The 26,651-nt window shown below is 41.6% G+C and overlaps 2 protein-coding genes and 3 non-coding genes across 5 annotated transcripts; 4 read left to right on the top strand and 1 right to left on the bottom strand.

Annotated features, from left to right (window-relative positions):
- Positions 1-6,663: 6,663 nt before the first annotated feature.
- Positions 6,664-6,735, top strand: trnaq-cug. Its single transcript has one exon. It is a non-coding gene; the product is annotated as a tRNA-Gln (tRNA).
- Positions 6,736-8,424: 1,689 nt separating this feature from the next.
- On the bottom strand, positions 8,425-12,202 carry glt8d2 (glycosyltransferase 8 domain containing 2). Its single transcript, XM_041964290.1, has 8 exons — positions 12,121-12,202; positions 11,184-11,385; positions 10,980-11,097; positions 10,748-10,832; positions 10,377-10,489; positions 9,973-10,139; positions 9,233-9,345; positions 8,425-8,915 (listed from the first exon to the last, which is right to left on the bottom strand). The coding sequence occupies exons 1-8, from the start codon at positions 12,179-12,181 to the stop codon at positions 8,740-8,742; spliced, it is 1,035 nt and encodes a 344-aa protein (XP_041820224.1). The 5' UTR covers positions 12,182-12,202; the 3' UTR covers positions 8,425-8,739.
- A 6,118-nt stretch (positions 12,203-18,320) lies between these two features.
- trnay-gua lies at positions 18,321-18,408 on the top strand. Its single transcript is given in 2 exon segments — positions 18,321-18,357; positions 18,373-18,408. It is a non-coding gene; the product is annotated as a tRNA-Tyr (tRNA).
- Positions 18,409-21,021: 2,613 nt separating this feature from the next.
- On the top strand, positions 21,022-26,016 carry ankrd16 (ankyrin repeat domain 16). Its single transcript, XM_041964194.1, has 7 exons — positions 21,022-21,475; positions 22,371-22,591; positions 22,805-22,847; positions 23,154-23,262; positions 23,359-23,520; positions 24,834-24,912; positions 25,292-26,016. Exons 1-7 carry the CDS (start codon positions 21,138-21,140, stop codon positions 25,453-25,455), a joined length of 1,116 nt encoding a protein of 371 aa, XP_041820128.1. The 5' UTR covers positions 21,022-21,137; the 3' UTR covers positions 25,456-26,016.
- trnay-gua lies at positions 21,579-21,666 on the top strand. The gene is given in 2 exon segments: positions 21,579-21,615; positions 21,631-21,666. It is a non-coding gene; the product is annotated as a tRNA-Tyr (tRNA).
- Positions 26,017-26,651: the final 635 nt, after the last annotated feature.

Below are 26,651 nucleotides of genomic sequence, written 5' to 3'. Positions count from 1 at the left end.
GACGACTTCACTGTGCGGCTCTGTTGTGTCGACCACACAGGCCGGGGAAACTCTCCTGCTTTTTCTTCCGAAAAGCCTCCTCACTTTTGTAAGAAAGCTGGGGCTTTTGGATGTAGTCTTCTGCAGCTCTGATTTTAATTCCCTGGCCACTGCCTCCACAAACACCTGATGGTCAGACACGATGACCGTCTGCAGCAGCTGTGGGGATTTAAACTCCTGACTGAGCTTCTTAAAGATGGCCAGGTGGAGGTTTCCACAGGTCTGTGGGAGAGTGCAACTTACTTCTCCCATAGTCCTCGTCAGACTTTTGAAAATTCCTTCAAAGTCAAAGTCCTGCACTGACATCTTGGTGGAGTGGGCAATGTGGTCCAGCAGCTTAGCTAGGAACAAAACAAGAAAGGTATTCTCTCCCTGCCTTAACCCCTCTTTGGTACTAGGGAGCTCTGAACTCTGACAGCTTTCCTCGACCTGGGAGACACAGAATGAATAAGGTGGCTCCAACGAAAGACTGTCCAGGTCTTCCTCTACAGAGGTGTACACCAGGCACCCACACAATATGTGGATGAAATGATAAACCATCTGCATAATTTTATCATCCGATGTGTCATGTTCCATCAATTGAGGACGAGAAGTAGAAGGCTCTGTGATAGCAGCCAGGCGGTAGTTCACTTTCTTTGCCACCTCTTGTGCAACCAGCCGCACTAGAGGGTCAGAGCTGCAAGACATCCCATTAGTGACTCCCATTAGTTCGTAAATGAAGGTGTGAAGCGTATTTCCCAGGCTAGCTTTGATATCCTCGGTCGTCACTCTACTGTTGTTCCAATCATTCTGTGGTGTTTCACCGTCCGTGGTAGTGTGGTTATACATCCAGCTGTAAACCTGCGGTTCAACAACATCCAAGACCGCGTTGTAGGTTATCTGTATAATGTCACAACACATGTTGAACAGCACGGTGATTACATGGTCATCAGTCTCTCCACGTGCCAATGACAACCATTGCCTGGAAGAAAAGATAAGAAATGTGTAAGCAAAACAAACATTTAATGTGTGTGTGTGTATATATATGTATGCATATGTGTATATATATATATGTCTGTGTGTGTGTGTGTATATATATATACATTTATAAAACGGAAAGGTGAATTACGGCAATCTGATTGCTCACAGCAGATCACTGCTTCGGGGAAGCAACAATGTTATGGAGAAGGCTAGAAGCTGCAGAAATTAATGTAAATACAATCTAGGTCTAATGTTATGTAGTAAAAGCTGCAGAGATTATTGTATCAAAGTATAATGTTATTTTTCATCTGTTTTTCATTTATTTGAACAAGCTCAACTTTTTATGTATTCAAACAGGTTAAAATTAGTAAAAGTGGGAGTACGTGTTGAGATAATAGTCTGTGTTTCACATTGAATAAAAATAAATTGACTTTGTATACCTCTTCAATTTTGTCATTATTGTCAGATGGGTCGTATCGTTATTAGTTTAGATTGTAAAATCCTGCAATGTGCGTCAATGAGTAATTCGGAGTCACATCGCGGACCACGGACAGCTCCCTTAGGCTATAATGACAGTCACAGGATCAGCACCTTGACAGCGACTGAGCGCTCTACAGGCTGATCTGTCACTGATTGAACAGCCTCATGGAACTGATAGTTTACAATTCTTCCCATTATTTACTAACGAAATTCGTTAAGGCAGGTAATTTGGCGCTTTTAAAGTCATGATATTCATTGAGGTTTTGGGTGGATTCTTCCGGACCACTCACTCATAGTTAACTGCGGGGGGGCTCGCATGTTTACGTTACGGGGCTGATTGACAGAGAAGCAACAGCGTCTCCATGACAACAAACTGTTAGACAGCAAAAAGTTGCTGCGGTGTTTTGACGACGTTAACAAATAGACTAAATTCGCATGTTTAAGGTTAACTTTCACCTCCAGATAGGGTTAACAAGGGTAGAGTTGATTGAGCAGAAAAAAAGGCGAGGAATAGACGACAAGCAGAGTTAACGTACGGAGAGGTGGGACTATTTTTTTCGCAGAGGGGCTATTTTATGAGATAATATGTACTTCTATTCAATTAAAAACTACATGAAAGTTATTGTGTATTCTTCTTCCATATTGCCATTATTGGTAATTTGATGAAAGCAATACATCACTTCAGTCCGTGATATGTGCTCATGCATGCCTGTCATGATGTATTGCTTAAATATTTGCATGTATGTATATATATATGTTAAATTTGATGAATTTAACTATTTACTTACTGTTCTGTTATGAGGAAGATATATTTGCCCGCTTCCTCATAGTCCTCTGGTATGAGCAGCGGCAAATCAAAATTACTGATCCTTGTCTCCTTCATTTTATCTATTCTATCTAACATTTCATCTCATGAACTCGGACAAAAATAAAAACGACTGTATTTTTCCTGTTTGAAGGTCAATGTAGATCTGCTGTCTGTCTCTGCAGGGGTATTCATGTAACTGTAACTGTAACAGAATGCGTCAGAGATCAAAGCCCGTCACACATCAAAGCAGTCTATGCCCATATATGGTAAGGTGACACATGCGCACACATCAAAGCAGTCTATGCCCATATATGGTAAGGTGACACATGCACACACATCAAAGCAGTCTATGTCCATATATGGGAAGGTTACACGCACACACACACACACACACACACACACACACTGTTTATATAGACAGATTGATTGAAGGATACCATGGAAATATTTTCCTTGTTATTTGTTCCTCAAGCGCCACTTTTACGTAGTTTGTTCTATTTTGTTGGCCATTTTATATATTTTTTTTCTATTTCGGGACACGGGGGTCTTACGACGCGAAAAACTGCAATAAATTTCCCATAAGAAATTAATGGGACGGGCGAAAAAAAAAGATTGAAATTGGAGTTTTTCAAACGTCTGTAGCTCAGGCGTACATTCACCGAGAGTCTTCATTTAAACTTTAAAACGTAGATAATTTTGTCGGCTCAAAATGAACCTCAGCACATTTTTTGATATCTCTTATGGTTTTCGAGCTATGACCATCTGAAGACCATAAAGATTCTCACAAAAATGCTCAGAATCTCTCCCCCTACAGTGGGTGATGTCATCACTCAGAGTGACAGAGCGAGTGAGAAATCGCCTGAAATTGTTTTCTAAAATTGCCGTAAAAACCAAACGGTGAATAGGAGACACATAATTATTCGATCTTTTTGTAGACAAACTTGTCCTCTTTCATGTGATGTCCTCGAAAAAGCCGAGAGATTTACTGAATTTAAATAGTGAGGCTTTTTGTGCAGCCACCTCCCTCCAGCTGTCCATTGACTCCAATGTAAAAATTCAGAGCTGTTTTGGAAGAAAAGCAGAAATGCCTCCTGTCTTTAGATCGCCATAAAAAGAAAAGTTGTTGTCTCAGGAATAAAACGAGATGATATTCGGACTCAGGAAGGTCTCGGGAGTCCGATGATCTATAGTACACTCTGATAGGAGGTACGGTTCTCTCACCAGAGGATTTAGTTCAGGAGGTTCGCCAAACCCAAATCTCACTGCATACAATACAAACTCCTGTTCTCTGAGTCGCAGCCTGCCGGACAGTGTCTTTTTAAATCGACCATTTAGTCATTTTTCCAAAGAATATCTGGACATAAAACACACGTACATCTGGCCCAGACTTGTCCGCATCTCACAGTGTAATCGTTTTTTTGATAGCAGCTACGGTTTTGACACAATCGCAAGTTGTTCGGAAGAAACCGACAGTGAAAAAATAGCTTTTCAAGGGAAGAGTTTAACAGGTGCAACTGTCATTTACACACATACCGGTCAATAACCCACGCACACACATCTGCAGGACAACCAGCCTGAGAGTGATTATCTTAACGAGCTCAGTCAAAACAAGGGCATTGTTTGAAAACAATCTCCGTCCAACAAGCAGTTTAACTCTCCTTCAAAAATCGCTTTCCCAAAAAGGTTGACACAGTAGTCACACAAACGCACACACAAACAGGGCTAACCAACAGCTAAAAAGTGATTAAAAACAAGCACGTCAAAACTGAACAGGAACAGGTAAACAGTGGGAGAGGTAGAGAGGTAATTATCAGCAGGTGGGGCAGAACTTAAACATGCACACACAAACACATTCAGACACACAAATACCAGATACATCTCCATGTAGGAGCTGGTTGGGCTGCTTGTGTAGTTCAAGCAGACACACACACACAAACAGACGAAGACACACACATACGCAGTCACACACAACGACAGATACATAAACACACACACACAGACAAATGCAGAATGAAAACCCCATCCCCCCGCCCCCTTGTTAACGCAGTTAGCTCTGTTAGCACCGTTAGCTCTGTTAGCACCGTTAGCTCTGTTAGCATTAGCTCCATTCATGTTTATTGATTCAGTTCATTAATTCATGTTGACAGAGACATGAAGCAGAGGAGAGAAGCAGACACAGACAGCTAAGGTGATCAACAGAGAAAGACAAGGAGAAAGCCACAGAAACACTGGCACTGAGAGGGTTGAAAATGGGGAAAAAAAGTGGGAGAGGTAGAGAGGTAATTATCTGCTGTTTCCTCAAATTTCAGCCTTTTTCAATTGTCCGCTGCTTCGCCATACTTTCTCCTAGAGACTTCATTCAAACTTTAAAACATAGATAATTTTGTCGGCTTAAACACACACATGCACACACATATGCACGCACATACAGGTAACTTGATTACAGAGATACACACACACAGTAGACTTAATGTGATTACAGCTCCTCAATCATTGCTCAGCGAAAGATGATCATGTCTATGTTGACAGAGATGGTTCCCCCGGCAGTAGCCCCCCGTGTCCCTTTCAAAATTTCCCAGAGGGAATTTTCTTTTTTATTGAAAAGCTTGAACACCTGTTTACACATTTGATATGTGTGGAGCATGGAGGGGGCTACAACCGCTTTTCATTGTGCAATGCATGACAAAAACCCTGAATAAAGAATAACTACATGTTTGAAATGAACCTAAAACTTCATTCTACTAAGATACAGAGTTAGCTTGTTTGTTTGTTCTTTTTTGTTTTTTTTTCCTGTTTCTAGGCCTGTGCTAGCATTGTAGCAGCTAACAATAGCTAAAGCAGTGGTAGTATGATAGTATCTTAGCAGTTAGTATTGGCATGTAGCAGTTAACATTAACAGTACAGGTGAATCTAGCTGTATTGTCTTCTTCTGTTCTTCTAAGCAGTTAGCGGTTTGCATTTAGCATTAGCTAAATGGTTGCATCGGTACTGTATTGTCTTCTTCTGTTCTTCTTAGCGGTTGGCATTAGCATTAGCATTAGATAAATGGCCACAGCCATGGTACTGGCCACTACCTGGAGCATCTCCAGGCCTGGGTCAGTTGAACGTAACACCTGGAGGTGTCGTGGGACTAAGTAGGCGAAACACCGTTGAAGGGAGGTATCCACCTGATGACCCCCAGAGACGTGTTAGGAATCACTGCTCTTTGGCATGTATAGAGGCAGATTAGGGGTCCAAGGTTCTTCACTGAGAATTAATCTTCTTTTTGAGCACAAGTATCTTGTGTTTAAATGAACTACTGAGGACTCCTAACAATGAGCAGCTGTGACCAAAAAGGCCTGTTTGGTAAATACATGTGATCATTGCTGTTAAAATTGATAACGGTTTGTCCTTTTTCTTTCTCTTTTCTAGAAAATGCTGTTGGCGCTAAAGCCACTGTCACCGTTAGAGACCAACCAACCTTGGATTCTACACAGATATGAAATACTGTTTGTTTTTGTTTTTTTTTTTAAACCAAGACATGCAATGAGCAGAACATCCTACGGTTCAATAAAAACCAACCTGTTTCTCTCTGCGAATGGTCTCTGCGGCAGATGTGATGTCTTTATTCTGTTGCTGTTTAATCTTGTTGTGAATTTCCTGAAGTTCCTGCATGAGGAACAATATTTCTTTACAGTTATTCAGAGAAATCATGTAAAATGTGGAGAAGTGACGGGACATCCCAGACCTGAGAGAGACGTAGCTGGAGACAGAGTTTGGTTTCTATTATTTTGTACTGATGGATAAAAGTCAGAGGATTTCTGTGTTCAGCGTCATACAATAAAAATCTGTCTCAAGTTTGGTCTCCACTAAGCAGTCTTTTAGCAGGTCGATGTGTTTCTCTTGGTGTTTTTTTTTTCGTGTCTGTCGGCTTCAATCTGGTCAATCTCTGTGTCCTCAAGTCTCTTGTGCCATAATATCGCTCCTCCTGTCGGTCCAGCGTTGTTCTTTACCTTTCTTGCGGTTGTCTGTCCAGAAATAAACGGCACTTAATTTGGGCGATTGACCAATCAGAATCGAGTATTTCAGAGTGCCGTGTTCTAACGAGCAGTAATTAGTAGCACAGTATTTATAGTAGAGCAGGCAGCAGCAGAAAGGTGGTACTTTAGCATTATGTAGGAGTACCAATAGTATCTAATGTAGTAGTCATAGTCGTCACCATCAGGGCAGTGGCCTCAGTCAGTGACGACGGGCCCCAGCGCAGGCTGTGATGACGGGCCCTTGAGCTGCTCAGTTAAGAATCAAACAGCACACACATACACACACAGGGAGGGAAAACACAGGAGCACAAAAGCTTGTTGTTGCTGTCACGCAGCTGTCTGCTGAGCCTGTACAGAGGTTTCATGGTGTAACGGTTAGCACTCTGGACTCTGAATCCAGCGATCTGAGTTCAAATCTCAGTGGAACCTGCCTTAATGCTAACAGACAAATTCTGCATTGAAAGTTGGAGCAGCTGTGTGTTAATAAGATCATGATATCACTACTTCCTCAATTCATCCTTCTGCTGATATCCCTGTTATCTCTGCCAAAGTTTCAGACAGTGCATCCTGGAAATTTACAGAGATTCACATTAATGACAGAAACAGAGGGCGACCATATTTTTTTAAAAGGCAAATCCAGCAAGAAATTAAATCAGGGGGCACCAACGCTCACTCCAACACTTAAACCCTCACTGCAAAACAGGTTCGAAACACTGACTCTGAATGAGGAAGGTCATCATCTGTCAAACCAGGGTAAAACCTTCGGTCAGACATTAGAGGGACCAAAATTGATTCCTTATGTTAGACATTACTCAAACATTTACTTGACCCCATAGAATAAAAGCCAGGGAACAGCAAGGTGCAACTTACAGTATATATGTGCCAATGCTCTGTTGAAACAGAGAATCAAAGTCAAGTCAAAGTCAGCTTTATTGTCAATTCTGCAGTGTGTACAAGACAAACAGAGAATGAAATTACGCCTGAACTCCACTCACCTGACTGCACTGTATGAGTTGAGTTGCTGTTAAAGGCCTGTTGAAGCTACAGTTGTTTAATTCTTCGTTAGTGTGGTGGAAATTTGCTCATATTATCCCCATATTAACTTTCTACATTTTGCATACTAACTAAACAATGCTGCAGTGTGATCTGGTCTCAGGCAGCTCACAGGTCAGTCTGACTCTCGCTGCATCGTCTTTCCTGAAGGAGAAGCTCTTACCATTTTGCTCTCTCTCTCTCTCTCTCTCACACACATGCATGTTAGAAATCGCTGTCTCTGGAGGAAGGAGGGGGGATTAGATTCCAGATGTAACTCTGGTAGGACTGCTTGTTGGACATGCTTTTGCATTTACGATTCCAAACACATTTTTCAGATACGAATAAGGTGAATCACTATGACAGCGAGGTGTGGCTGCCTGCTGCTCTGCAGAGGACAAACATCATTTCTGCAGGAGAATCAATACAGAATTAATGAACTCAATTAATGAATTAAAGCTGCATTAGTCAGTTTATGGACACGAGGGGGCAGAAGAACAGCAAAGCTCCAGCTGACAGTAGTTGTCTTTTCTACACCCACAGTGGACATAAAGTCACATTAGCATTCTTATTGAGTTGTGGTTCTGGCCAGCTGATAAATGTAAGTCCAACTTCACTCTCCTTCATGGTTTGGCCTGCACAGGAAGAATATCTGGGTTTTAGCCAACCTCACTGTAGAGCCAAAGGAAAAGTCAGAGGATCATTGGGGTTCATCCTCTGGATACTGCACACATCTGTGCAAATGTCTTCAGCCCATGCAACAGTTGTTGAGATGTGTCAGTCTGGGTGAACCAACTGACCGACCAACATTGTCACCCAGAGAGTCATGCTGAAAAATACTGATTAATGCAGGTTTAAACTTCAACATTTTAACTAATGCAAATGTGCTCTAATCTCATATCCTGGCCCAACAACATCCAGATACTGGGAATATTACTTATTTTATTTATTTTTTACGTTTGCATTCTGTTTACCTCAATTTCAATGCTGATTTGAAGCAGGAAAGATGAAAATCGTAGTTTTGAAAAAATTTATTTTACGTTAGCAGAGAAACACATTTTCTCTTAGTTCAACAATTTACAAGACACAAAAATCGCTGGACACTATTCTGAGTTTCTGAGTTTCACTTTGAACACGTTCCTACAGGTAACATTGTAATACAGGTATCTGTCACTTCCCGAACACAACAGATGAGTCACATTTTGTGTATTTAGCATACATAAAAACACACTTCAATACTGTTTCTCATATAATGTTTGACATTTTATTTTCAATAATGTTCCTCAGTACTAAATTCACTGAACGTTTCCTTTCACATCTTCCACCATTGTTCAAGTAAGTCCTAAACTTCACACACTTCACTGTCCCCCTGTGGCTCAGATATGGTACATTCCATCGCACTCAGCTGCTCTCAGGTCGTACCAAGGAGAACCTTTTGGAGGGGTCTGGGATGAACCACCTCTCCCACAGATCCAAGTGAACAGCAGGGTAATTCCAGGGTTTGAATGGGCCGTTCCAGTGCAGCAGGTGCGCCTCCTGCAGGAAGCTCTCTGAATAACGGGCATCTGGACTCCAGCCTGGACAACCACAAAACCTGTTTGAAATGGCTCTATCCTGTCCCTGTGGTAGGTTGATTCGTGCCTCACTCGTCCGACAACACAGGACAACAGAACTGCTACATGTACATGAAGCTCAGCACCTCAAACACTGCAGATTAAATTTTGGGGCATAATGTGAGGCACATTTCCTTGTGATTTGCAGTTTCAGTTCAGTTTAGGTTTGTTTTCAATGTGAGTTTGGAAATGAAAGATAAGCATCCCACTAAAATAGCGCCACGTTCTCATATTATGCACATGCACAAAGTTATCAGTTGTGTTCAGAGTGATGATCTTACCCAGGTGTCTGACATGCCACAGCGGGTCCAGTTTTGAGTATTTGTCATGAAACACTATTAGCATGGGTGGGGTCGCCACACCTCCCGCCATGGCACTGCTGTATATGTTCTGCCTGATGGAGAGGAGGAAGAGGATTTCTGATTAGGCAAATGCTTCTACTGCTCCACAACTCTTTATGTTACAGGCTACATACATTCAAAGTACTTCACATTGAAAAGAAAGACAAATTGGCCACTTGAGACTTTTGGATGAACAAAAATGTATAACTGCGTATCATCAGCATAGCTGTTGAGATTGATGTGTCATCAAATGAGACAACAACAAAGCACGTGTTTAAACAGCAGGTGGGCATGAGATCTGTACCAAGATACTGTATGTCATGTTTCTGCGACACATAATCTCTAAGATGGAAATTAAAAATCCGTCTTGTTATGCATGTTTGGGGTCTTGTAACCTTGCAATATCGAACCAGAGTTCCAGGTGCAGAAGGTCAGGGGAAGGCATTTTCTTCAGAAAACATGGGCTCGTCTTTTGAAACAGGAATCTCCAATGAGGGACTGAGAACTGCATGTAGTTTGTTGTTTTGTATGCTACAAAATATATCATTGGTTTAATGTAGTTCTGCATTGCCAATTAGATTACTGCATCGTCTATTGGCCAAACGCTCAGAAAGGGATTCTCCAAGCCAATCAGTGGCCACTGGAGATGGTTTCCAGAAACTGCTGGTCACTGTGCACACCTGAAATTCTCCTCCATCCATTTCTCCAGCTGTTTGGTGATCTTCTGCTTCTTCCATTCGCGGATTTCTGCCACAAACACTCCGGGGTTGAAAGAGCAGTCTCTGGGGTGGATGCCCAGATCTTTAACTTCCTGTTTCCTATAGTCCAGGAAGCCCATGTAGGTTGTCTATGGGACGAGCTCAGAGAAGAGGACACCATACTTCAATTACCAAATCTTTACAAAAAAAGTCATAGTCATGGAAGGAATTCTAAATTTTACATGAGCGCACACCCATGCTGAATAATGTGAGACCTATTAGTGTGTGCCCTCTGGGTTTGATTTTCAGATAAAAACCCATTGCACTTCCTCTACACACTGGCAGGTTAATACACAAAGTGATATGATAAAAGGTCAAAAATCCACCTGCATGCCGATGCTGCGCACCATCTCATGTGTGGAGGGCAGGTCACAGTCAGTGGCGAAAGCAGCAGCATGGCCTGGCTTCAGTTTGATGTTAAACAGATCCTTGATGTCTCCTGGAAAGCATGAAAGGCCTTTAAGTGGTACAATACACTATACCTGTTACAGCACTATCATACTCTGAATGAAAGATTAGATGCTACACAGGTATTTTTGATTTAGTAACTTCCACTGAGACATAAATAATGGTTGTGGATTTGACCTGTGCCACAAATCCAACAACACAAAATACGTCAGTGTTTGGGGGTCATCGCTAATAAGGACATTTTTCAGCCAACCTTAAAACCTTTCAGTCAGCGTGACCACATACGTACCCTGCACGATGACATCATCATCTAAGTATATCACCCTCTCGTGGCTGATGTCAAGCAGAGGTAAGTAAAAGCGCACGAAGTTGAGCTGCAAAACAAAAGCAAAGCTATTTCACCTCTTTGAAACAGCAGCTCTTCGTTCAGATTATGGGATGGCACGCTTTAGAGCTGCATCGGCGCATGTGTAAGGGACAGTACGTAGCGACACATGAGCAAAACCAAAGGCAGAACTCACGGGATGTAACAGGTCCGGTCGGGAGGAATCTGGCTTCACCTTCCCGCGTAGAACCATGGGGTTAAATTCCAGTATCTTATACTTGATGCCTTTCAGTTTACTCTTCTCTATGTACTGCCTGGGAGGATGCAAAGACAGGAAGATAAGGTTTGGAACGATTACAGATTCAATACATTTACAGTATATGAACACAAAGTGACATACCTCGTCAGTTTAACCGCATCGCGAAGAGTAACAATATAGAAGAACACGCTGGCATCTGTGTTGCTACGGACGCTGTTGATGGCTGCCATGGTTGCGCCCACACGCTCCTCAGATGCGCAGATGATGACGGGGACGACATTGTCGGCCTCGGGCGCTCTTACCGCAGGAACTCGTGCCACGCGTCCGCCGCTCTTCCAGTGGTCTGAGAGGAACCAGAGGGGAGGCTGAAGCCTGAGATTGTTCCATGTCATTCTGGATGCCATCTCTGCCTACAAACACTTTCCCTGGTTGTTTTTACAAATATGTACGTAGCTGTCACAGCTTTCAACAGCTTTTCAAACTGAATTAGATAAAAGTTGCTAAATGCTCGTGACACCTACGGCTAACTATGAAATTTGTTAAAAAGACTCATGTTACTCTGTATTTTTTTTATTATCAACAAATCCCATAAAAAGACAGAATCCAGAAACATGTCTCTCTATAATTTCTTATTTCTCTAGCTCGTCAGTGGCGCTCAGCTCCAAGGCCGCTGTTTCCTATAAGAGATGTACCGTACATCTTTAAAATCAGGTTATACATATATTTACATTTTTTAATTGTTAAAAAATAAGGCTCAATACATTCCTGAAGCACCTGGATACTGTAGTTTTAACAAACATTACTCAAGAGGAGGAAGTAGTGCATTTGCTGGGGACTATTTTAAGCGGCGGATTAATCCACATTTGGTTCTCTGGTGAGTATTTAGGGCAGCAGGGCAGTATATGTGTGTAAGATAAACATTGAGGTGTTTTTAATAGCTGAGGACAACAATAGAGCTTTATGACGCAGAGGAATAAGATACATCAAGATTCACACACACACACACTTCTTTTATTCAGTGTTGGTTTTGGTCTTTTCAGGGGATTTGTGGACAGACTTATCCTTCGTGCAGATGTACCTGAGAGTTTGGGCCGAGTGGAGGCTCTGAGCAGTGTACTGTGCAGGAGGAGACACACCATCAGCACCAGCAGCACCAGGAGGACCCGGTTAACTGTTAAACACATGGAGAGGCAGGACTCAGTCTGTGTTTCTACATGCACACTTCAATCCAGTCAGATTAGAAGACTTCACGAGCAGTCTAGCTGTTTGTTTTCCATGTTTAGAAGAATATACTCCCCAAAACTTAATAATAATAATGAATTCTGTCTTTCATATAGCATGTATTGGTGTTTTTTTGTCCATTAGACAGAGAAAAGCAGCAAATGTTCACATTTCAATCTGGACTGTTTTGCATTTTTGCTCAATCGATGACTTAACGGACCAGTTTGACAGTTTGGGACTTTTGATGTTGATGTCTCGTGTCTGTACATTAAGGCGATTAGCAAGTAACTCCCCAGAAACAAGCTGTTTAAATACCGATTAAACAGTTCAACTAAACTAGTTAGTACGCTTAAGATGTGCTGACAGGTGTATTTTTTACTCTGGGCAGCACGAGGCTAGCTGTTTCCCCCTGCTTCCAGTCTTTGTGCAGAGCAGAGCTTCACACATAATGAACAGACATGATCGTGTCAAACTATTCCTTTAAACAAATCCCTAGCAAATTGATTAATTTGACTGCTGATCGACTGTTTAATTATTTTAGCTCTAGAAATCAGCAGGTTATTCTTTGACTGTAACGTTTCCTTCTCCTTGCTGCAGAAATACACAGTTCATCTCTAAAGATTTATTCCTTCCACCCATCCGGCAGACCGGAGAGAAAGGAGATCAAATACTCAGCTGCAAACAGTTACAAGCCACTTTTATCTTTTTTGGTGTCTGTTCAGGTGCCTTAGCTAATTGTGCACACTATGCTGCCTGCAGCAGCAGTTTACACCGCACTATTCAGGACTCCCTGCCACCAAAGATCGCACATACGTACTTTTTAAGACTATAAGACTATTTTGAATCATTCTTAAGTTCTTTATGAATTGAAGTTGGCCTTATTTTCCCAGCACAAATGTTCGGGTGTCTCAGGCCAGTCTCAGCGGCCCATGGACGCCGTCATTTTCTCTCTAGAGTTTTTGTATTATGAAACATGCATCATTTTTTGTAGTTTCATTTAAAATCCTGTAAGTATTTTGCATTGAGTTCACACTCCGAATAGAGCTTTGAAAGTTAACTTCCTACAGCCTGCCATCTGCTTACCTCATCACACCCTCCCCCAGCACACACACACACACACACACACAGACACACACACACACACATTTGGTGCATGCACTGGATGTTTTCCTCACTTTTACTATGCTTACTACTCGTGGACATAAGTGTTAAATCACAAGTAAACAGCTGAATCTGTCAGTGTCGCTGCACGTCAACAGGAACAGAAGACAGACGGGAACATACAGCAGCGTCTTTGTCTCGTGCAACTTTTTATCACTTGAAAGCATAAATCAGTCATATTACATTTGGATGACACTTTATTTTCACTCACTTTTTCTCAGGAGAGCCATATTTCATGTTTGCTTCCAGCGACATCTGCAAACACACACAGGCAGAGAAAGAGAGGGCTATTAAGTCACCGATGAGAAGTTAATTCAGAGAGAAGCCAAAGATGAAATACTGCTTGGCCTTAACAATGATGTGTGCAGAGTTGAAGGGCTTGGCTCTTCCCTCAGTGGAGCATTACCACTGAAACCTGCCAACACAGCTGAAAGTGACTTAACGAATCTCTCAGAAAGATGACCGGCCTCATATGATTGTGCACAAACATAGAGGAAATAAAAAAAAAACAAAGAAAAAGAAAGGAAACCTTCACAAAACGTGGCTGAGGGGAAACATGACTAAACAATCCAGCTTGTCCTGCAGAGATCTAACTGTGTCAGCCAGGGACGTCCCTGCTGGGAATGTGTGAGGTAATCAGATGACTGCGCTTTACGAGTCTTGTATCTCACAAAACAGAAAACAGGCTACAAACTACAAACTGAGTGTTCATCATAAGCTCCCAGTGAGCTTTATCTGATGGCCACATGAAACGCGACTATAATCTAAAACGCAATTAAAATACAGCAGAGATCCTGAAAGTCTGCAGGGAAGCATTGAGATAAAACTTTATTCATCTGGTGCAAAAATGGCATAGCTGGACAAAGTAGCTCTTCACAGACTTCTTTTCAAGTATTTAAACGGTTCATATGCATCAGCAAGATCTTTCCAAGAAATAGGAAATTCTTGATCATGAATGTGCTGATTTTCCAACAAACAGGCAGTTTCTCTGTGAGAAGGATGACGGGAACCACCAATGCATCCTTGTATTTGAAAAACTTCAATTCAAAATAAGACTTCAGCACAAACTGACTGTGAGAAGCCTCTATACAGGAGATCTAAAGTCTGTTTCCACTCTGAACACTCCACTGTTTGTTACATAAGAGCTCATGCAAAGCTATGCATTGATTTGCACACACTATAGAAAAATGTTCCATACTTTACTTTTGTTGGCAAAGGACGTTCCTCTCAAGCCAAAGAGTTTTTTTCAAACCAGGAAATATAATCCATGTTCTGTGCTTAACTCACTTACATCATGCTGCGCTGGAGTAGCATTTCTCTACAATGATTACTTGCTTGCTGTATTGAACATTTGTGCAGTGTATCACTGAACAAATGCAACTGAGGAGGGGCTGTTCGGATTGCCCCTGAAAGCTATGTTCACACGGAAACGCAACACAAAGAGAAATCAGTCCCACACGCGAATGCATTTCGTGACACATATGCTGCATGCACTGACGTTTGTGACTGGGACAAACTGCTGCCGTGACCTGACCTGCAGTAATCTCACTGAGGCCTGAAGCCAGGAGACCCTGGACAGCATATGTGGCTGTATTTTTTCCAAAATCTCGCACCACTTCCTTCCTTCCTGGTGCCAGGGCTTCATTGAGAACCTATTTGCCTCTCAGCGTTTGAAACATTTATATAACTGCTGTAATAGAAATGACACACACTTGTCTGACAGCACGCACATCTCAACAGTTCAGCTTCACAGTTCCTCTCTGATCTATCCCGTCTATATCGCCTCCTCTTCGACTCAGTATCAGTTAGTTCCAATGACCACATTCTTTGTGCGTTCAGTGGTGAAAGTGGTGAAAGCTCAGCGGGAAACAGCTTTAAGTTGCTCATCAGGTTAAATTTCACACCCACAGTAGCCGGCTTTTTAAGTTGCAGCACTTAATCCGGAACCCATTGGGCTCTAACTGCACATCAGCAGGGAGCTGAAGTGAAACAGGACATACAGTTTATGTTGCGCATTTGTTTCAGGTTTGTTTGTCAGTGTTTAGAACAGCCCAGAACATCTGGAGCTGATTAGCTTCAGATCCACTCCTTCCAGAGGACAGAACCGCTGAACACACTGTCTCTGGGCCGCAATCGAACAATTGTCTATCCACTCAAGACCCTCCGAATTACAATGCATTGATCTTACATGCAAAATGTTCTCTGATCTCAATGCATTGATAGCCACATCGTCAATGGTTTTTGTAGAATTTACCACCAGATATGAACTATTGCTTGATTTTAAGCCACTTGTATTCTTTATTTTTGAGAATTTGTAAAATAAATTATACTAAATATCAGGATAAGAGGTTCTTTGTCTTTCTTGCATTATTTTCTTGAAATAGCTCCTTCGAGGCATCAAGGCGTGGAGGAATTAGTTTACATGAATAGTTTTTCATTGTGTTGCAACTTTCTACAAACTAGAAAAAACAATTTTTCCTAATGAGAAAAGTTTCCTTTAAGTTTGCATGTCATTGTATGTGTGTGTGTGTGTGTGTGTGTGGTGAATGGGGGTGAATGGGGGTTGGGGGTTGGGGGTCCAAGCCAAACGACTTAAGTCATCACACTGCAAAAGATTAACCTGGATAAAGCATTACACGTTTTCAGGACTAAACTTTACTGACTGGAGAAAAGCTCTGTAAAATGTCACTCATGTGCAATGGAGTTAAACTGGTTTGGAGAATTTTCTGGGGCAGAAAAGTTTGAAACAAGCTCAAAGGACAGTATGGGCTGCAGTTTAAAAAAAGAAAAAAAAAGAAACAATAAAAAGCAATCAGACAGATAAACCCTGACACCTAATAACAGCGAAGTAATGAGCTGCACTGAACGTAAAACTGTGCCATGCATGATGCTTTTTGCAGGTTTTCCTCTTGTTTTTCCAGTATAAACTTATGAAGACATGTTCTTTTAAGGACAGATTTTTTTTTTAGTGTAGGAGGACAAGAAGTTCTCCGGAGTCCTGATTAACAATACGGCAGGTTTTCATAAAAAACACAAAATACAAGAGACATATTTCACAGTATATAACAGATATGAACCTGCAAAACTGAATTTTCTTTGTGAAAATGCACTTTAGAAGCTACAGTGAGGAGGTGTGTCCCTGCTGGCTTGATGCGTCAATTATCAGCCATTCAAACTGCAGCACAATTTAAATCGAAGTGTCGGACGTGAACTCACCAGAGAAAGCCGGGGGGGAAGAGAAGTGGTCTCATTCCTGATGTTCATGGTCCATGTTGTAAAACCTCCGAGGACTGAGACTCACCCTCTCCAACGCGCCCACTTTTCTCCTCTCCGACTTTTTTTTTTCTCCTTCCTCTCCGCAGATGTGACTCAGCTTGTTAACCAGCCTGAACAGTCCTGGCTGTCATTTAGCCAGAAACTGGATCAGCCCGGTCCATGTCACGGACTCATAGCAGCGATACCGAAAAAAAAAAAAAAAAAAAAAAATCATCATTGTGTGAAATTGTGTCCGCTTCGGGTTTGTCCCTTTAGCAACAGTGAGAGAAAATAATCTACAATAATTGAAAATGACGCTGGGAGCGCTCTGGTTTAACCAGTGGGCTGTGACAGATACTATTGGTAGTATTTATGACGCTTCTAAAAGGAAAGTTACTTCTAACTTTATTTTCTAGAAGAAATAACCATTTTTAAACAGTTTTTTAAGGGTCGTCCAGCGGGCAAAAGCTCACTTCGTCTAAAAACTACATTTCCCACAATGCAGTTGCGCTGCTGGAAAGGGCGACTAAAGCGTATTCCTGCTTCAACCGTTTGGGTCGTCGCGTTTGTTATATAAAGTTATTGGGCCGGTGGATATTAGCTATTGATTACGATAAGTTGTTACACAGACTTTTATTAATGGTTGTCTCCAAGTTTTGCTTTTCCAGCCAGAAAATGTATTATGATATGATATGACATGATATGATGTTACAAACCCAGTGGTGTAAAGGTTTATTAACAATTATTTACCATGTGTTCCTCATGTACACGGTTTCCTTAAGCATGTATATGAAAAATTGTTTAATATTCATAGATATTAATGTGTCGTCAAGTGCAACCAACAACAATTTACTAACAGTTAAGTTTATTTAAGAGTACTCCTTCAAGATGAAATGATTTAAACATGCAGATGTCTTAATTTTGAATTTACAATCATGTTTTTATATGCTTATATTCCAATAATATAATTTTTATTCGATAGTAACAGCTTTTTGTGTTTGTGATGATTGGGCAGCCGTGGCCTAGGTTGGGGAAGCCGCTTGTGATCGGAAGTTCGCCGGTTCGATTCCCCCACCGGACTGGCAGAAAATCTGGGTGTGGTGGAGCATCCCCTCCGCCTCCATTAGCCGGCGGATGTTGCGTGTTGCATGTGTGTGTTTCAAACAGTGATGGGTGAAATGCAGAGAAGTCATTTCCCAGTTTCCCAATAAAAAAGTAAATTATGTTCTGTTTAATGCATGGCGAGACAGGAACAGCGTAAGGTCATGGTTAATAACATTAGGCGGCTCGGCGGCGGTTCAGACAGTCAGTAGGAAACACTTCGGTCGGTCAGGAGACACCCTGCTGCACTATGCTGCCAGACTGGGACCCCTGGAAATTGTGGAGTTTCTAATAAAGCGGGTGGGTGTGGACGTGGAGGTGTACAACAACGACTACAAGAGGCCATTGCATGAAGCTGCGCCCATGAGCCACCGGGCTTGTGTTAGCTACCTGCTCCGGGAAGGTGCCAAGGTGGACAGTTTGAAGAAGGCCGACTGGTGAGGATAAGCTGGTTGCAACAACGACAATTTTGGAGTGGATACGCGCTTAGCGCCCCCTGTTGGTGATAAGGAGGCATAGTCCTCCCATAGGCTTCAATGCCCTTCGATAGCTCAGTTGGTAGAGCGGAGGACTGTAGCGGCATAAAGCTGAAATCCTTAGGTCGCTGGTTCGAATCCGGCTCGAAGGAGCAACTTTTTCCTTTGCCAAAAAACAGTAGACCGGCAACAAAGCGTTAAATGAAAACCGAATTAGAAAGCACAAACATGATGTAGAAGGAATTGAAAGTAGAAACAGTTTTTGTATTAATATTGGCCCGCCATGTAGGTACCGCTCATGTGCTGTGGTTCCATGCGGCTCACAGACTTCACTGTCAGTTTTTGTCAAAGATAAATCCCTGACCATCTTTCATCATCTTAAGGTATGTTTCCACTGCGTAATTACACATTCATATTTTTCTTGCATTGTTAAAACAGCAAGAAGAATGTAGTCTTAATACATGAAGGGTTCTAATCGCTTGTTATCGGTGCCGAAAGGTTATTTAATCATTTTCTGATTCAAAAACTGAAAATAAAGATTTTAACATTTCATGCGAAAATCACAATGAAATTGATAATTTGCAGTTTATTGGATGGTGTCTGATATAAGTTTAATCAAATATTGAAAACGTATAATTAATTAAGGCCTGCAGGGAGGGCGATCCTCTGGTCATACAGCACCTGCTTCTTGCGGCGCCGGACACCGCTGCACACTGCAGGTAAGGCGTCCTCACACCCCCATGTCCAGTGAATGGAAATGGAACATCGGTGGTTACACCTGGCATACAGTTATCTTCCCAGAATATCTCATTTCTAAGTCCATACTGTTCAGTTCAATAATGATTTGCAGCTCACTAACTTTGCCTGTCTGACCCTCACCTTCGCCGGCCTTCTTCCAGATGTGGCTACACCCCAGACAGCACAGACAGCTGTGGAGTTACTCCTTTCATGGATGCCGCCAGGAACAAATTCCTGTGGCCAGGCTGCTTTTAGATAAGCACCAGGTAAACGAGGCATTTTAATTGAGTAATGTTTCAGTTTATGTAGAAATTGTGATATTTTTGTGTGCACTCATGATTTGTGCGCACTGAAGGCAGACGTGAACCAGAAGGCCACTGACATTGAGCTCACTGCCCTGTATTAAGATAGAATAGGATAGGTTAAGATAAGACAAGACTTTATTTATCCCCAGCAGGGGAAATTTGAGCATTACAGCAGCATGTAATAGCAGTTGGAAGAAAAACAGCAACAGAGATTCAAGATTCTTTATTGTCATTGAGCATGACATGTCAATGAAATTTGCATTGCACCCCCCATGTTAGAAACAACATAATAAGAAAGACAAGAAAGATTATAAAATAAAATTAAGGTACTACAATAAAAAAAAACCAACATGCAGTAAGAATATTCGTAAATGCAATAAAACTATACCAGAAATGAAAATATACTAAGACAATAAAAATATACTAAACAATGAAATATAGCAATGAAATGTACGAACAGCAGCTGAAATATACTAAAATGTAAAAAAAAAAGAAATACAAAGTAAAAGGGTAGACTATATATATATGTACATATTATACAAGCAAGAAGAATTTTTTAACTACATAAAAAAAAGAAAATATGAAGAAAAAAATATGTATTTCATTGCATCCAATTGCATTACGCTGCAAAGGTGAGATCAGTGATTCCCAGCCGGGGGTACAGCTTAGGGGGACTAATTTGACACGATCTGAAAACTGTGTGTAGAGAATGCATGAAAAGTGGTGAGCAGGCAAGCAGAGACGTTGAGAAATGAGAGATGTGATCACACAGAGGAAGGACAATTATTATTTAGACCTAATTAGCCTATCACTGTTAAATAACTTCCCTTTCTTACAAAATGAATGTTATTTTTAGGAGTCGTGTTCAGTGAGAAGATTAGTTGATTGACCAAAAAATAAAAAATAAATTGAAAATGACACTGGGAGTGCTCTGGTTTAACCAGTGGGCTGTGACAGATACTTACAGTAGTGTTTGTTATGCTTATAAAAGGAAAGTTGCTTCTAACTTTAAATCCTAGAAGTCATCATCAACTTTTAAAACAGTTTGAGGGTCTTCCAGCGGACAAAAGCTCACGTCGTCTAAAAACTACATTTCCCATAATTCCCACAGGGTCGTTCTGCTGGAAAGGGCGACTAAAGCGTATTCCTGCCTCAACCGTTTGAGTCGTCACGTTCCTTACATAAAGTTATTGTATATTAGATATTGATTGCGATAAGTTGTCACACAAACTTTTATTAATGTTTGCCTCTAAGTTTGCTTTTCCAGCCAGAAAATGTATTATGATATGATATGACATGACATGTTATGATATTTCAACATCTAGTGGAGTAAAGGTTTATAAACAATTATTTACCTTGTGTTCCTCATTAACTCAGTTTCTTTAAGCATGCATATGAATAACTTCTACAACTTCATCATAATTTTTAATTAAAGGTATTTATGTGCCGTCAATTGCAACAAACAACAATTTACTAACATTTAAGTTTATTAAGTATATTCCTTCAAGATGAGAAGATTTAAATATGCAGATGTCTTAATGTTGAATTTGTAATCATGGTTTTATATGTTAATATTCAATAATATCATTTTTATTCCATAGTAACAGCTGTTTTTGTTGCGCATGATTATGTACTGTTTAATGTATGGCGAGACAGGAACAGGGTAAGGTCATGGTTGGCCACTTAATCTGCTACTCTGCTAAAAAAAAAAACAAAAAAAACTAGTAAACACTTCTCTCCACCATGTCTTCAAGCATCCGCGCTTTACTATTTTCCTATTTTCTTCTGAGTCGTAAGTGACTTTATGTTGCTGCAGCAGCCTTTAACCTCCACCCAGCATGGACGAAAACACTTTAAAACTCCTGGTGAAGCTCACTCAGGAGGGACAGTTAAGCTGTCTGGAGAAACGGATAACATTAGGCGGCTCGGCGGCGGTTCAGACAATCAGTAGGAAACACTTCGGTCGGTCAGGAGACACCCTGCTGCACTACGCTGCCAGACTGGGACACCTGGAAGTTGTGGAGTTTCTAATAAAGCGGGTGGGTGTGGACGTGGAGGTGTACAACAACGACTACAAGAGGCCATTGCATGAAGCTGCGTCCATGAGCCATCGGGCTTGTGTTAGCTACCTGCTGCGGGAAGGTGCCAAGGTGGACAGTTTGAAGAAGGCCGACTGGTGAGGATAAGCTGGTTGCAACAACGACAATTTTGGAGTGGATACGCGCTTAGCGCCCCCTGTTGGTGATAAGGAGGCATAGTCCTCCCATAGGCTTCAATGCCCTTCGATAGCTCAGTTGGTAGAGCGGAGGACTGTAGCGGCATAAAGCTGAAATCCTTAGGTCGCTGGTTCGAATCCGGCTCGAAGGAGCAACTTTTTCCTTTGCCAAAAAACAGTAGACCGGCAACAAAGCGTTAAATGAAACCCGAATTAGAAAGCACAAACATGATGTAGAAGCAATTGAAAGTAGAAACAGTTTTTGTATTAATATTGGCCCACCATGTACCGCTCATGTGCTGTGGGTCCATGCGGCTCACAGACTTCACTGTCAGTTTTTGTCAAAGATAAATCCCTGACGATCTTTCATCATCTTAAGGTATGATTCTTCTGTGGAATGACACGTTCATGTTTTTCTTGCATTGTAAAAACAGCAAGAAGAATTTATTCTTAATACATGAAGGGAACAACTTTGTTCTAATCGCTTGTTGTCGGAGCTAATGCGTTATTTAATCTTCTTATAATACAAAAACTGAAGATGAAGATTTCAAAATGCTACACACCATGTGAAAATCACAATGAAATTGATAATTTACAGTTTATTGGATGGTGTCTGAGCTAAGTTTAATTAAAGATTGAAAATTTATAATGAATTAATAATTTATTGTGAACTATTTTGACATTTTACCATGATTTGTTCTATTGTACAGACTTTTCTTGTGATTAAATATTCAATAATGAAGATAATTCACTTTAAAAATAGCACTGTGTGGTAGCCTTTAAGCATGCAGTGTGATTGCTGACAGCAGCTCTCACTGGGTCGGAGTAGGTGTCAGCATTGCCTCCTCTCTCTCAGGACTCCCCTGATGATGGCCTGCACACGGAGACACCTCGACGTGATCCAGGAGCTGCTGCGCCATGGCGCCGACCCTGCACTGAGGAACAAAGACGGCTGGAACTCCTTCCACATCGCCTGCAGGGAGGGCGATCCTCTGGTCATACAGCACCTGCTTCTTGCGGCGCCGGATGTCTGGAGGACGGAGAGCAAGACGCGCAGGACACCACTGCACACTGCAGGTAAGGCGTCCTCACATCCCCATATCCAGTGAATGGAAATGGAACATCGGTGGTTACACCTGGCATACAGGTATCTTCCCAGAATATCTCATTTCCAAGTGTGTGGTATTCTGTCGCAGGCAACTCTTCAAGTGTTTTGGTGATCACTTTTGAGAGGGATCGTTTGTATTCATTGTCAGATTCTAACTAACGCTCTCTCTGTTCATCATTCAGCAATGCACGGCTGTGAGGAGGTTGTCAAGCTCTTGCTGGAGAGGTAGGTTGAATTTGTATATGGGGGATACTTCCCCCAAAACAAAACCTGAACATGACTGTGACCCAGAGGTCAGTCAGGTTAACCAGAGGTTTAATCCCTGGTTAGGCAGGATAAATCTCAAGCAAGGCCCCAGTGGAGCTGCTCAGTGGTCAACTGATCAGATTATGGTTATGCTGGGCAGCGTACAGGTGTTAATGTGGGAACAGGTTTTGGGAGAAATATATGTCCGTACTGTTCAGTTCAGTGATGATTTGCAGCTCGGTAACTTTGCCTGTCTGACCCTCACCTTCGCCGGCCTTCTTCCAGATGTGGCTACACCCCAGACAGCACCGACAGCTGTGGAGTTACTCCTTTCATGGATGCCGTCAGGAACGGCCACATTCCTGTGGCCAGGCTGCTTTTAGATAAGCACCAGGTAGAACGAGGCATTTTAACTGAGTAATGTTTCAGCTTATGTAGAAATTGTGATATTTTTGTGTTGCATTCATGACCTGATTTGTGCGCACTGAAGGCGTCTCCAACAGCAGCTGACATACTCGGGGCTCAGCCGGTGCACCAGGTCGCTGTCACCGGCCAGGAGGAGGCGCTGTGGTTCCTGGTGCGGGACCTGAAGGTAGACGTGAACCAGAAGGCCACTGACATTGAGCTCACTGCCCTGCATTACGCTGCAAAGGTAAGATCAGTGATTCCCAGCCGGGGGTACTTACAGGACTAATTTGACACGGTCTGAAAATATGCATGAAAAGTGGTGAGCAGGCAAGCAGAGACGATGAGAAATGAGAGAAATGTGATCACACAGAGGAAGGGCAAACATTCTCACAGCATAGCTGTATGTTGATTTTTGCTGACTGTGTGAATAATTACTGGCAATAAATATGTATTCATATAAGGGCAGAAAATCAGTGATTTACACATTTCTTTGCTTTATTTTGTGTGATTGAAGCTGTTGTCTAACTCTTAAACTGACACAGCATTTGAGTAGTGTTTCAGTAATTCACAAATTAACTCGGAAATTCTCATATTTACGCTTCACTATCTCTGCTATGGAGGGATCAGTAGGCAAATAATGCTTATCAATTGAATCACAATTTGACTTTTCTTTGCAATCTGTACAACGTACAACACTCTCTGTCCTTAAGTCAGATGGAGAAACAAAAGCAAGCGGTGGTTTTTAATCAAAACATTTTATGAATAAGTCCTCTAGTATTCTATAAACCAGGGCTTTTCAAACTTTTCACTCAAAGGTCCACATCTGATTTTTATTGGGACTGGGCTCTAGAATGATCAACGATAGCAAGATAATATTTAATCAATTAATTAATGTCACATCTCTTATGACTGGGCCGGTATGAAACCGAGGCAGACAAGGCTCAGACAGTTTAACAAAGTTTATTGCTAAATAGAAAATGTTGCACTTCGTAATGTAGCGCAGTCTGTTCCTAACATGAGGTTTGGCAGGGGTCCTCAACTGCACTTGTCCAAGGGTCAGAATTCTTCTGTTTTTCTTTATTTAGACCTAATTGGCATATCACTGTTTAATAATTTCACTTTCTCACAAAATGAATGATATTTTTATGAGTCTTTTTCAGTGTGAAGATTGATCACAATTGAAAAATCATAATGATAATGAATAACTAGATGCTAACTAGAAAAGACCTTGGTGCTCAGGACAAAACCCACAGTTCATCTACAATGAATGAGTCCTTCTCTCAACTACAAACAGTACACAGTTCCTTTTTCTAAATGTTTTTGTCACTGGAAGGTTTTGTGAGCAAAATCCTCAGAAATCCTTAGTTCCTCTGAAAAAACTAAGAAGAAGACCTGGACTGACATTCATCATGACTGAGCAGGCAGGCAGTCTTCACCTACAAAGACTTCAACTTGCTCCGTCTGTTTGTTTCAGCTGAATTGGCTTGTCTGGAGAAGTTCTTACGAGTAAAACCTCCTCAGATTTTAAATGAAGTAACATGACCTGTTGATTTTCAGGAGGGCCACACGTCTACTATAAAAACACTGCTGGACTTGGGGGCAGATCTTCATGTGCGGGACAAAAAGGGAAGAACTGGTAAGTAAGCAGGATCACACTTGTTGTGTTGTGTGTCTTAAACACACTTAAAGCCACTGAAAATATTCTTTCAGATCCAAAGTATCTCTCTGTTACATTAATATTTGTGGCTAATCACATCACTTTGTGTAGGGAGAAGATTCTAAGATAACATTTACACTTTATTTTAGAGCACAATGAAAATCAGTTTGTTTAGTTTTGTAATAATCCACCTGGAAAGCAGATGGGTTTTACCGTCTTTGGGGCTCATGCATTTGTGTGCTCATGAAAAACTCTAACTTCTGAGATTTGAGAGCGGGCTGCTCAACAGCATTTGCAAATATGCAAAAGCACCAGCACGGTCTCTTACCACCCCTCTTATTTTCCCCTCTCTTCCCAGCTCTTCACATGGCCTGCATCGGTCAGCATGCGGACGCGGCCGGGACGCTCCTGCAGCTGGGACTCAAAGACTCAGAGGACGCATCGGGCGCAACGGCACGGCAGCTCGCCAAGAAACCAGACGTGGTGCGAGTGTTTGAGTGTGGCTCACCAGACGCATCGTAAAGGACATCATAGTGATACAGAGCACATCAGTTTAGGTTGGCAGCATCACAATAAATCTTGACTTTACTGTGTGGTGTAGTATGTTCTTGAGCGACAGAATTGTTTGACTTGAATTAAAGTCTTGCTTTTGTCTTTTAGTCGAAGGACCTGGCTTTGGTGCTTGTGACTTTAGGCTTGACTTGGACTGAAAACTGTCTCCAAGACTAACTTTTAAAGGCCATAATAGTGTTTCTGCTGCATGGGAACAAGTACCTTGTTTGGAGATGCTAGGCACAGAGCTTTAGACATGATTGGACATGCTCAAAATAAGATCACCTGGCTGCGTATGACTTTGTCTGATTGCATTTTGATATCATCATGACCCTCTAGCTTTCCTTCGCACCTTCTGGGATTTCAAATGCAAAACGAAACCTAAACCAAACAACGTGAGCAACATCTGATAATTCTGTAGTCTTTGTGGCTGGCTGGTGTCTATTCATTTGCATGAAAACACTGTTTGTAAAAACTAGTGTATGCATCTAAGTGTGTGTGAAATACATGTATTGGACATATGCACAGTATAAATAATGTTACAATGAAACATTTGAGATGTGTTTCTTTCATTTTAGTCTCAGCCTATTTTAATGAGTTTTAGGCTCTTGGAAATGAGATATCTATCTTTGTAGAATACCTCTACCACAGTTAATATTAGTGTGTCTGCTGACTATCACGTGTAACCAGTCCTACACAGACTAACTAAGGACATGAGTAAGAATTACTGCTGCATACTTCATGAATGCCACTGGCTTTACTAAGCAGGTGTGTCACGCTTGAATAAAATCCATCCTGGCAACACAAATAGTGAAGTGAGACTACACTGCAGTACACATCATTACACTATTTGTTAGTGTAGTTCCTCATATGAGACGATGATGAGTTCCTGGTACATTATTCCTCTTGTAGAAATGAAATGGGTAAACAAATTGAGTGAGAGGGATCACTGATTAAAAATGAAGGGTGGGAGTAATGAAACGCTACAGGAAACATTAAATATACAAAACAGGAAGAGGCTTCTAAATGAACTGATGGCAAAGTTGTATCTCATAACACGTCAACTGGCAGTTCCTGGTCTCTCTTGGCATTTTGGCTGCCCTCCTCCATGTTTACGTCCTTCTATGTTCGAACTCCTTCCTCTCAGGTAGGCCTGCGAAGTTTTC

The sequence above is a fragment of the Chelmon rostratus genome, chromosome 22 (assembly GCF_017976325.1).
Source record: "Chelmon rostratus isolate fCheRos1 chromosome 22, fCheRos1.pri, whole genome shotgun sequence".
NCBI lineage: Eukaryota > Metazoa > Chordata > Actinopteri > Chaetodontiformes > Chaetodontidae > Chelmon > Chelmon rostratus.
The sequence above is the reverse complement of the archived record's forward strand: the minus strand, read 5'-3'. Positions and strand labels throughout refer to the sequence as shown.

Excerpts from the sequence above, each read along its gene's own strand:
- glt8d2 (XM_041964290.1), bottom strand. The coding sequence starts at position 12,181 with ATGGTGTGTCTCCTCCTGCACAGTACACTGCTCAGAGCCTCCACTCGG. Across the intron at positions 11,098-11,183 it reads GATGCGGTTAAACTGACGAG|GCAGTACATAGAGAAGAGTA; the intron begins GTATGTCACTTT and ends GCATCCTCCCAG. Across the intron at positions 10,140-10,376 it reads TGCGCAGCATCGGCATGCAG|ACAACCTACATGGGCTTCCT; the intron begins GTGGATTTTTGA and ends CTCGTCCCATAG.
- ankrd16 (XM_041964194.1), top strand. The coding sequence starts at position 21,138 with ATGGACGAAAACACTTTAAAACTCCTGGTGAAGCTCACTCAGGAGGGA. Across the intron at positions 23,263-23,358 it reads TGCTTTTAGATAAGCACCAG|GCGTCTCCAACAGCAGCTGA; the intron begins GTAGAACGAGGC and ends TGCGCACTGAAG. Across the intron at positions 23,521-24,833 it reads CCCTGCATTACGCTGCAAAG|GAGGGCCACACGTCTACTAT; the intron begins GTAAGATCAGTG and ends GTTGATTTTCAG.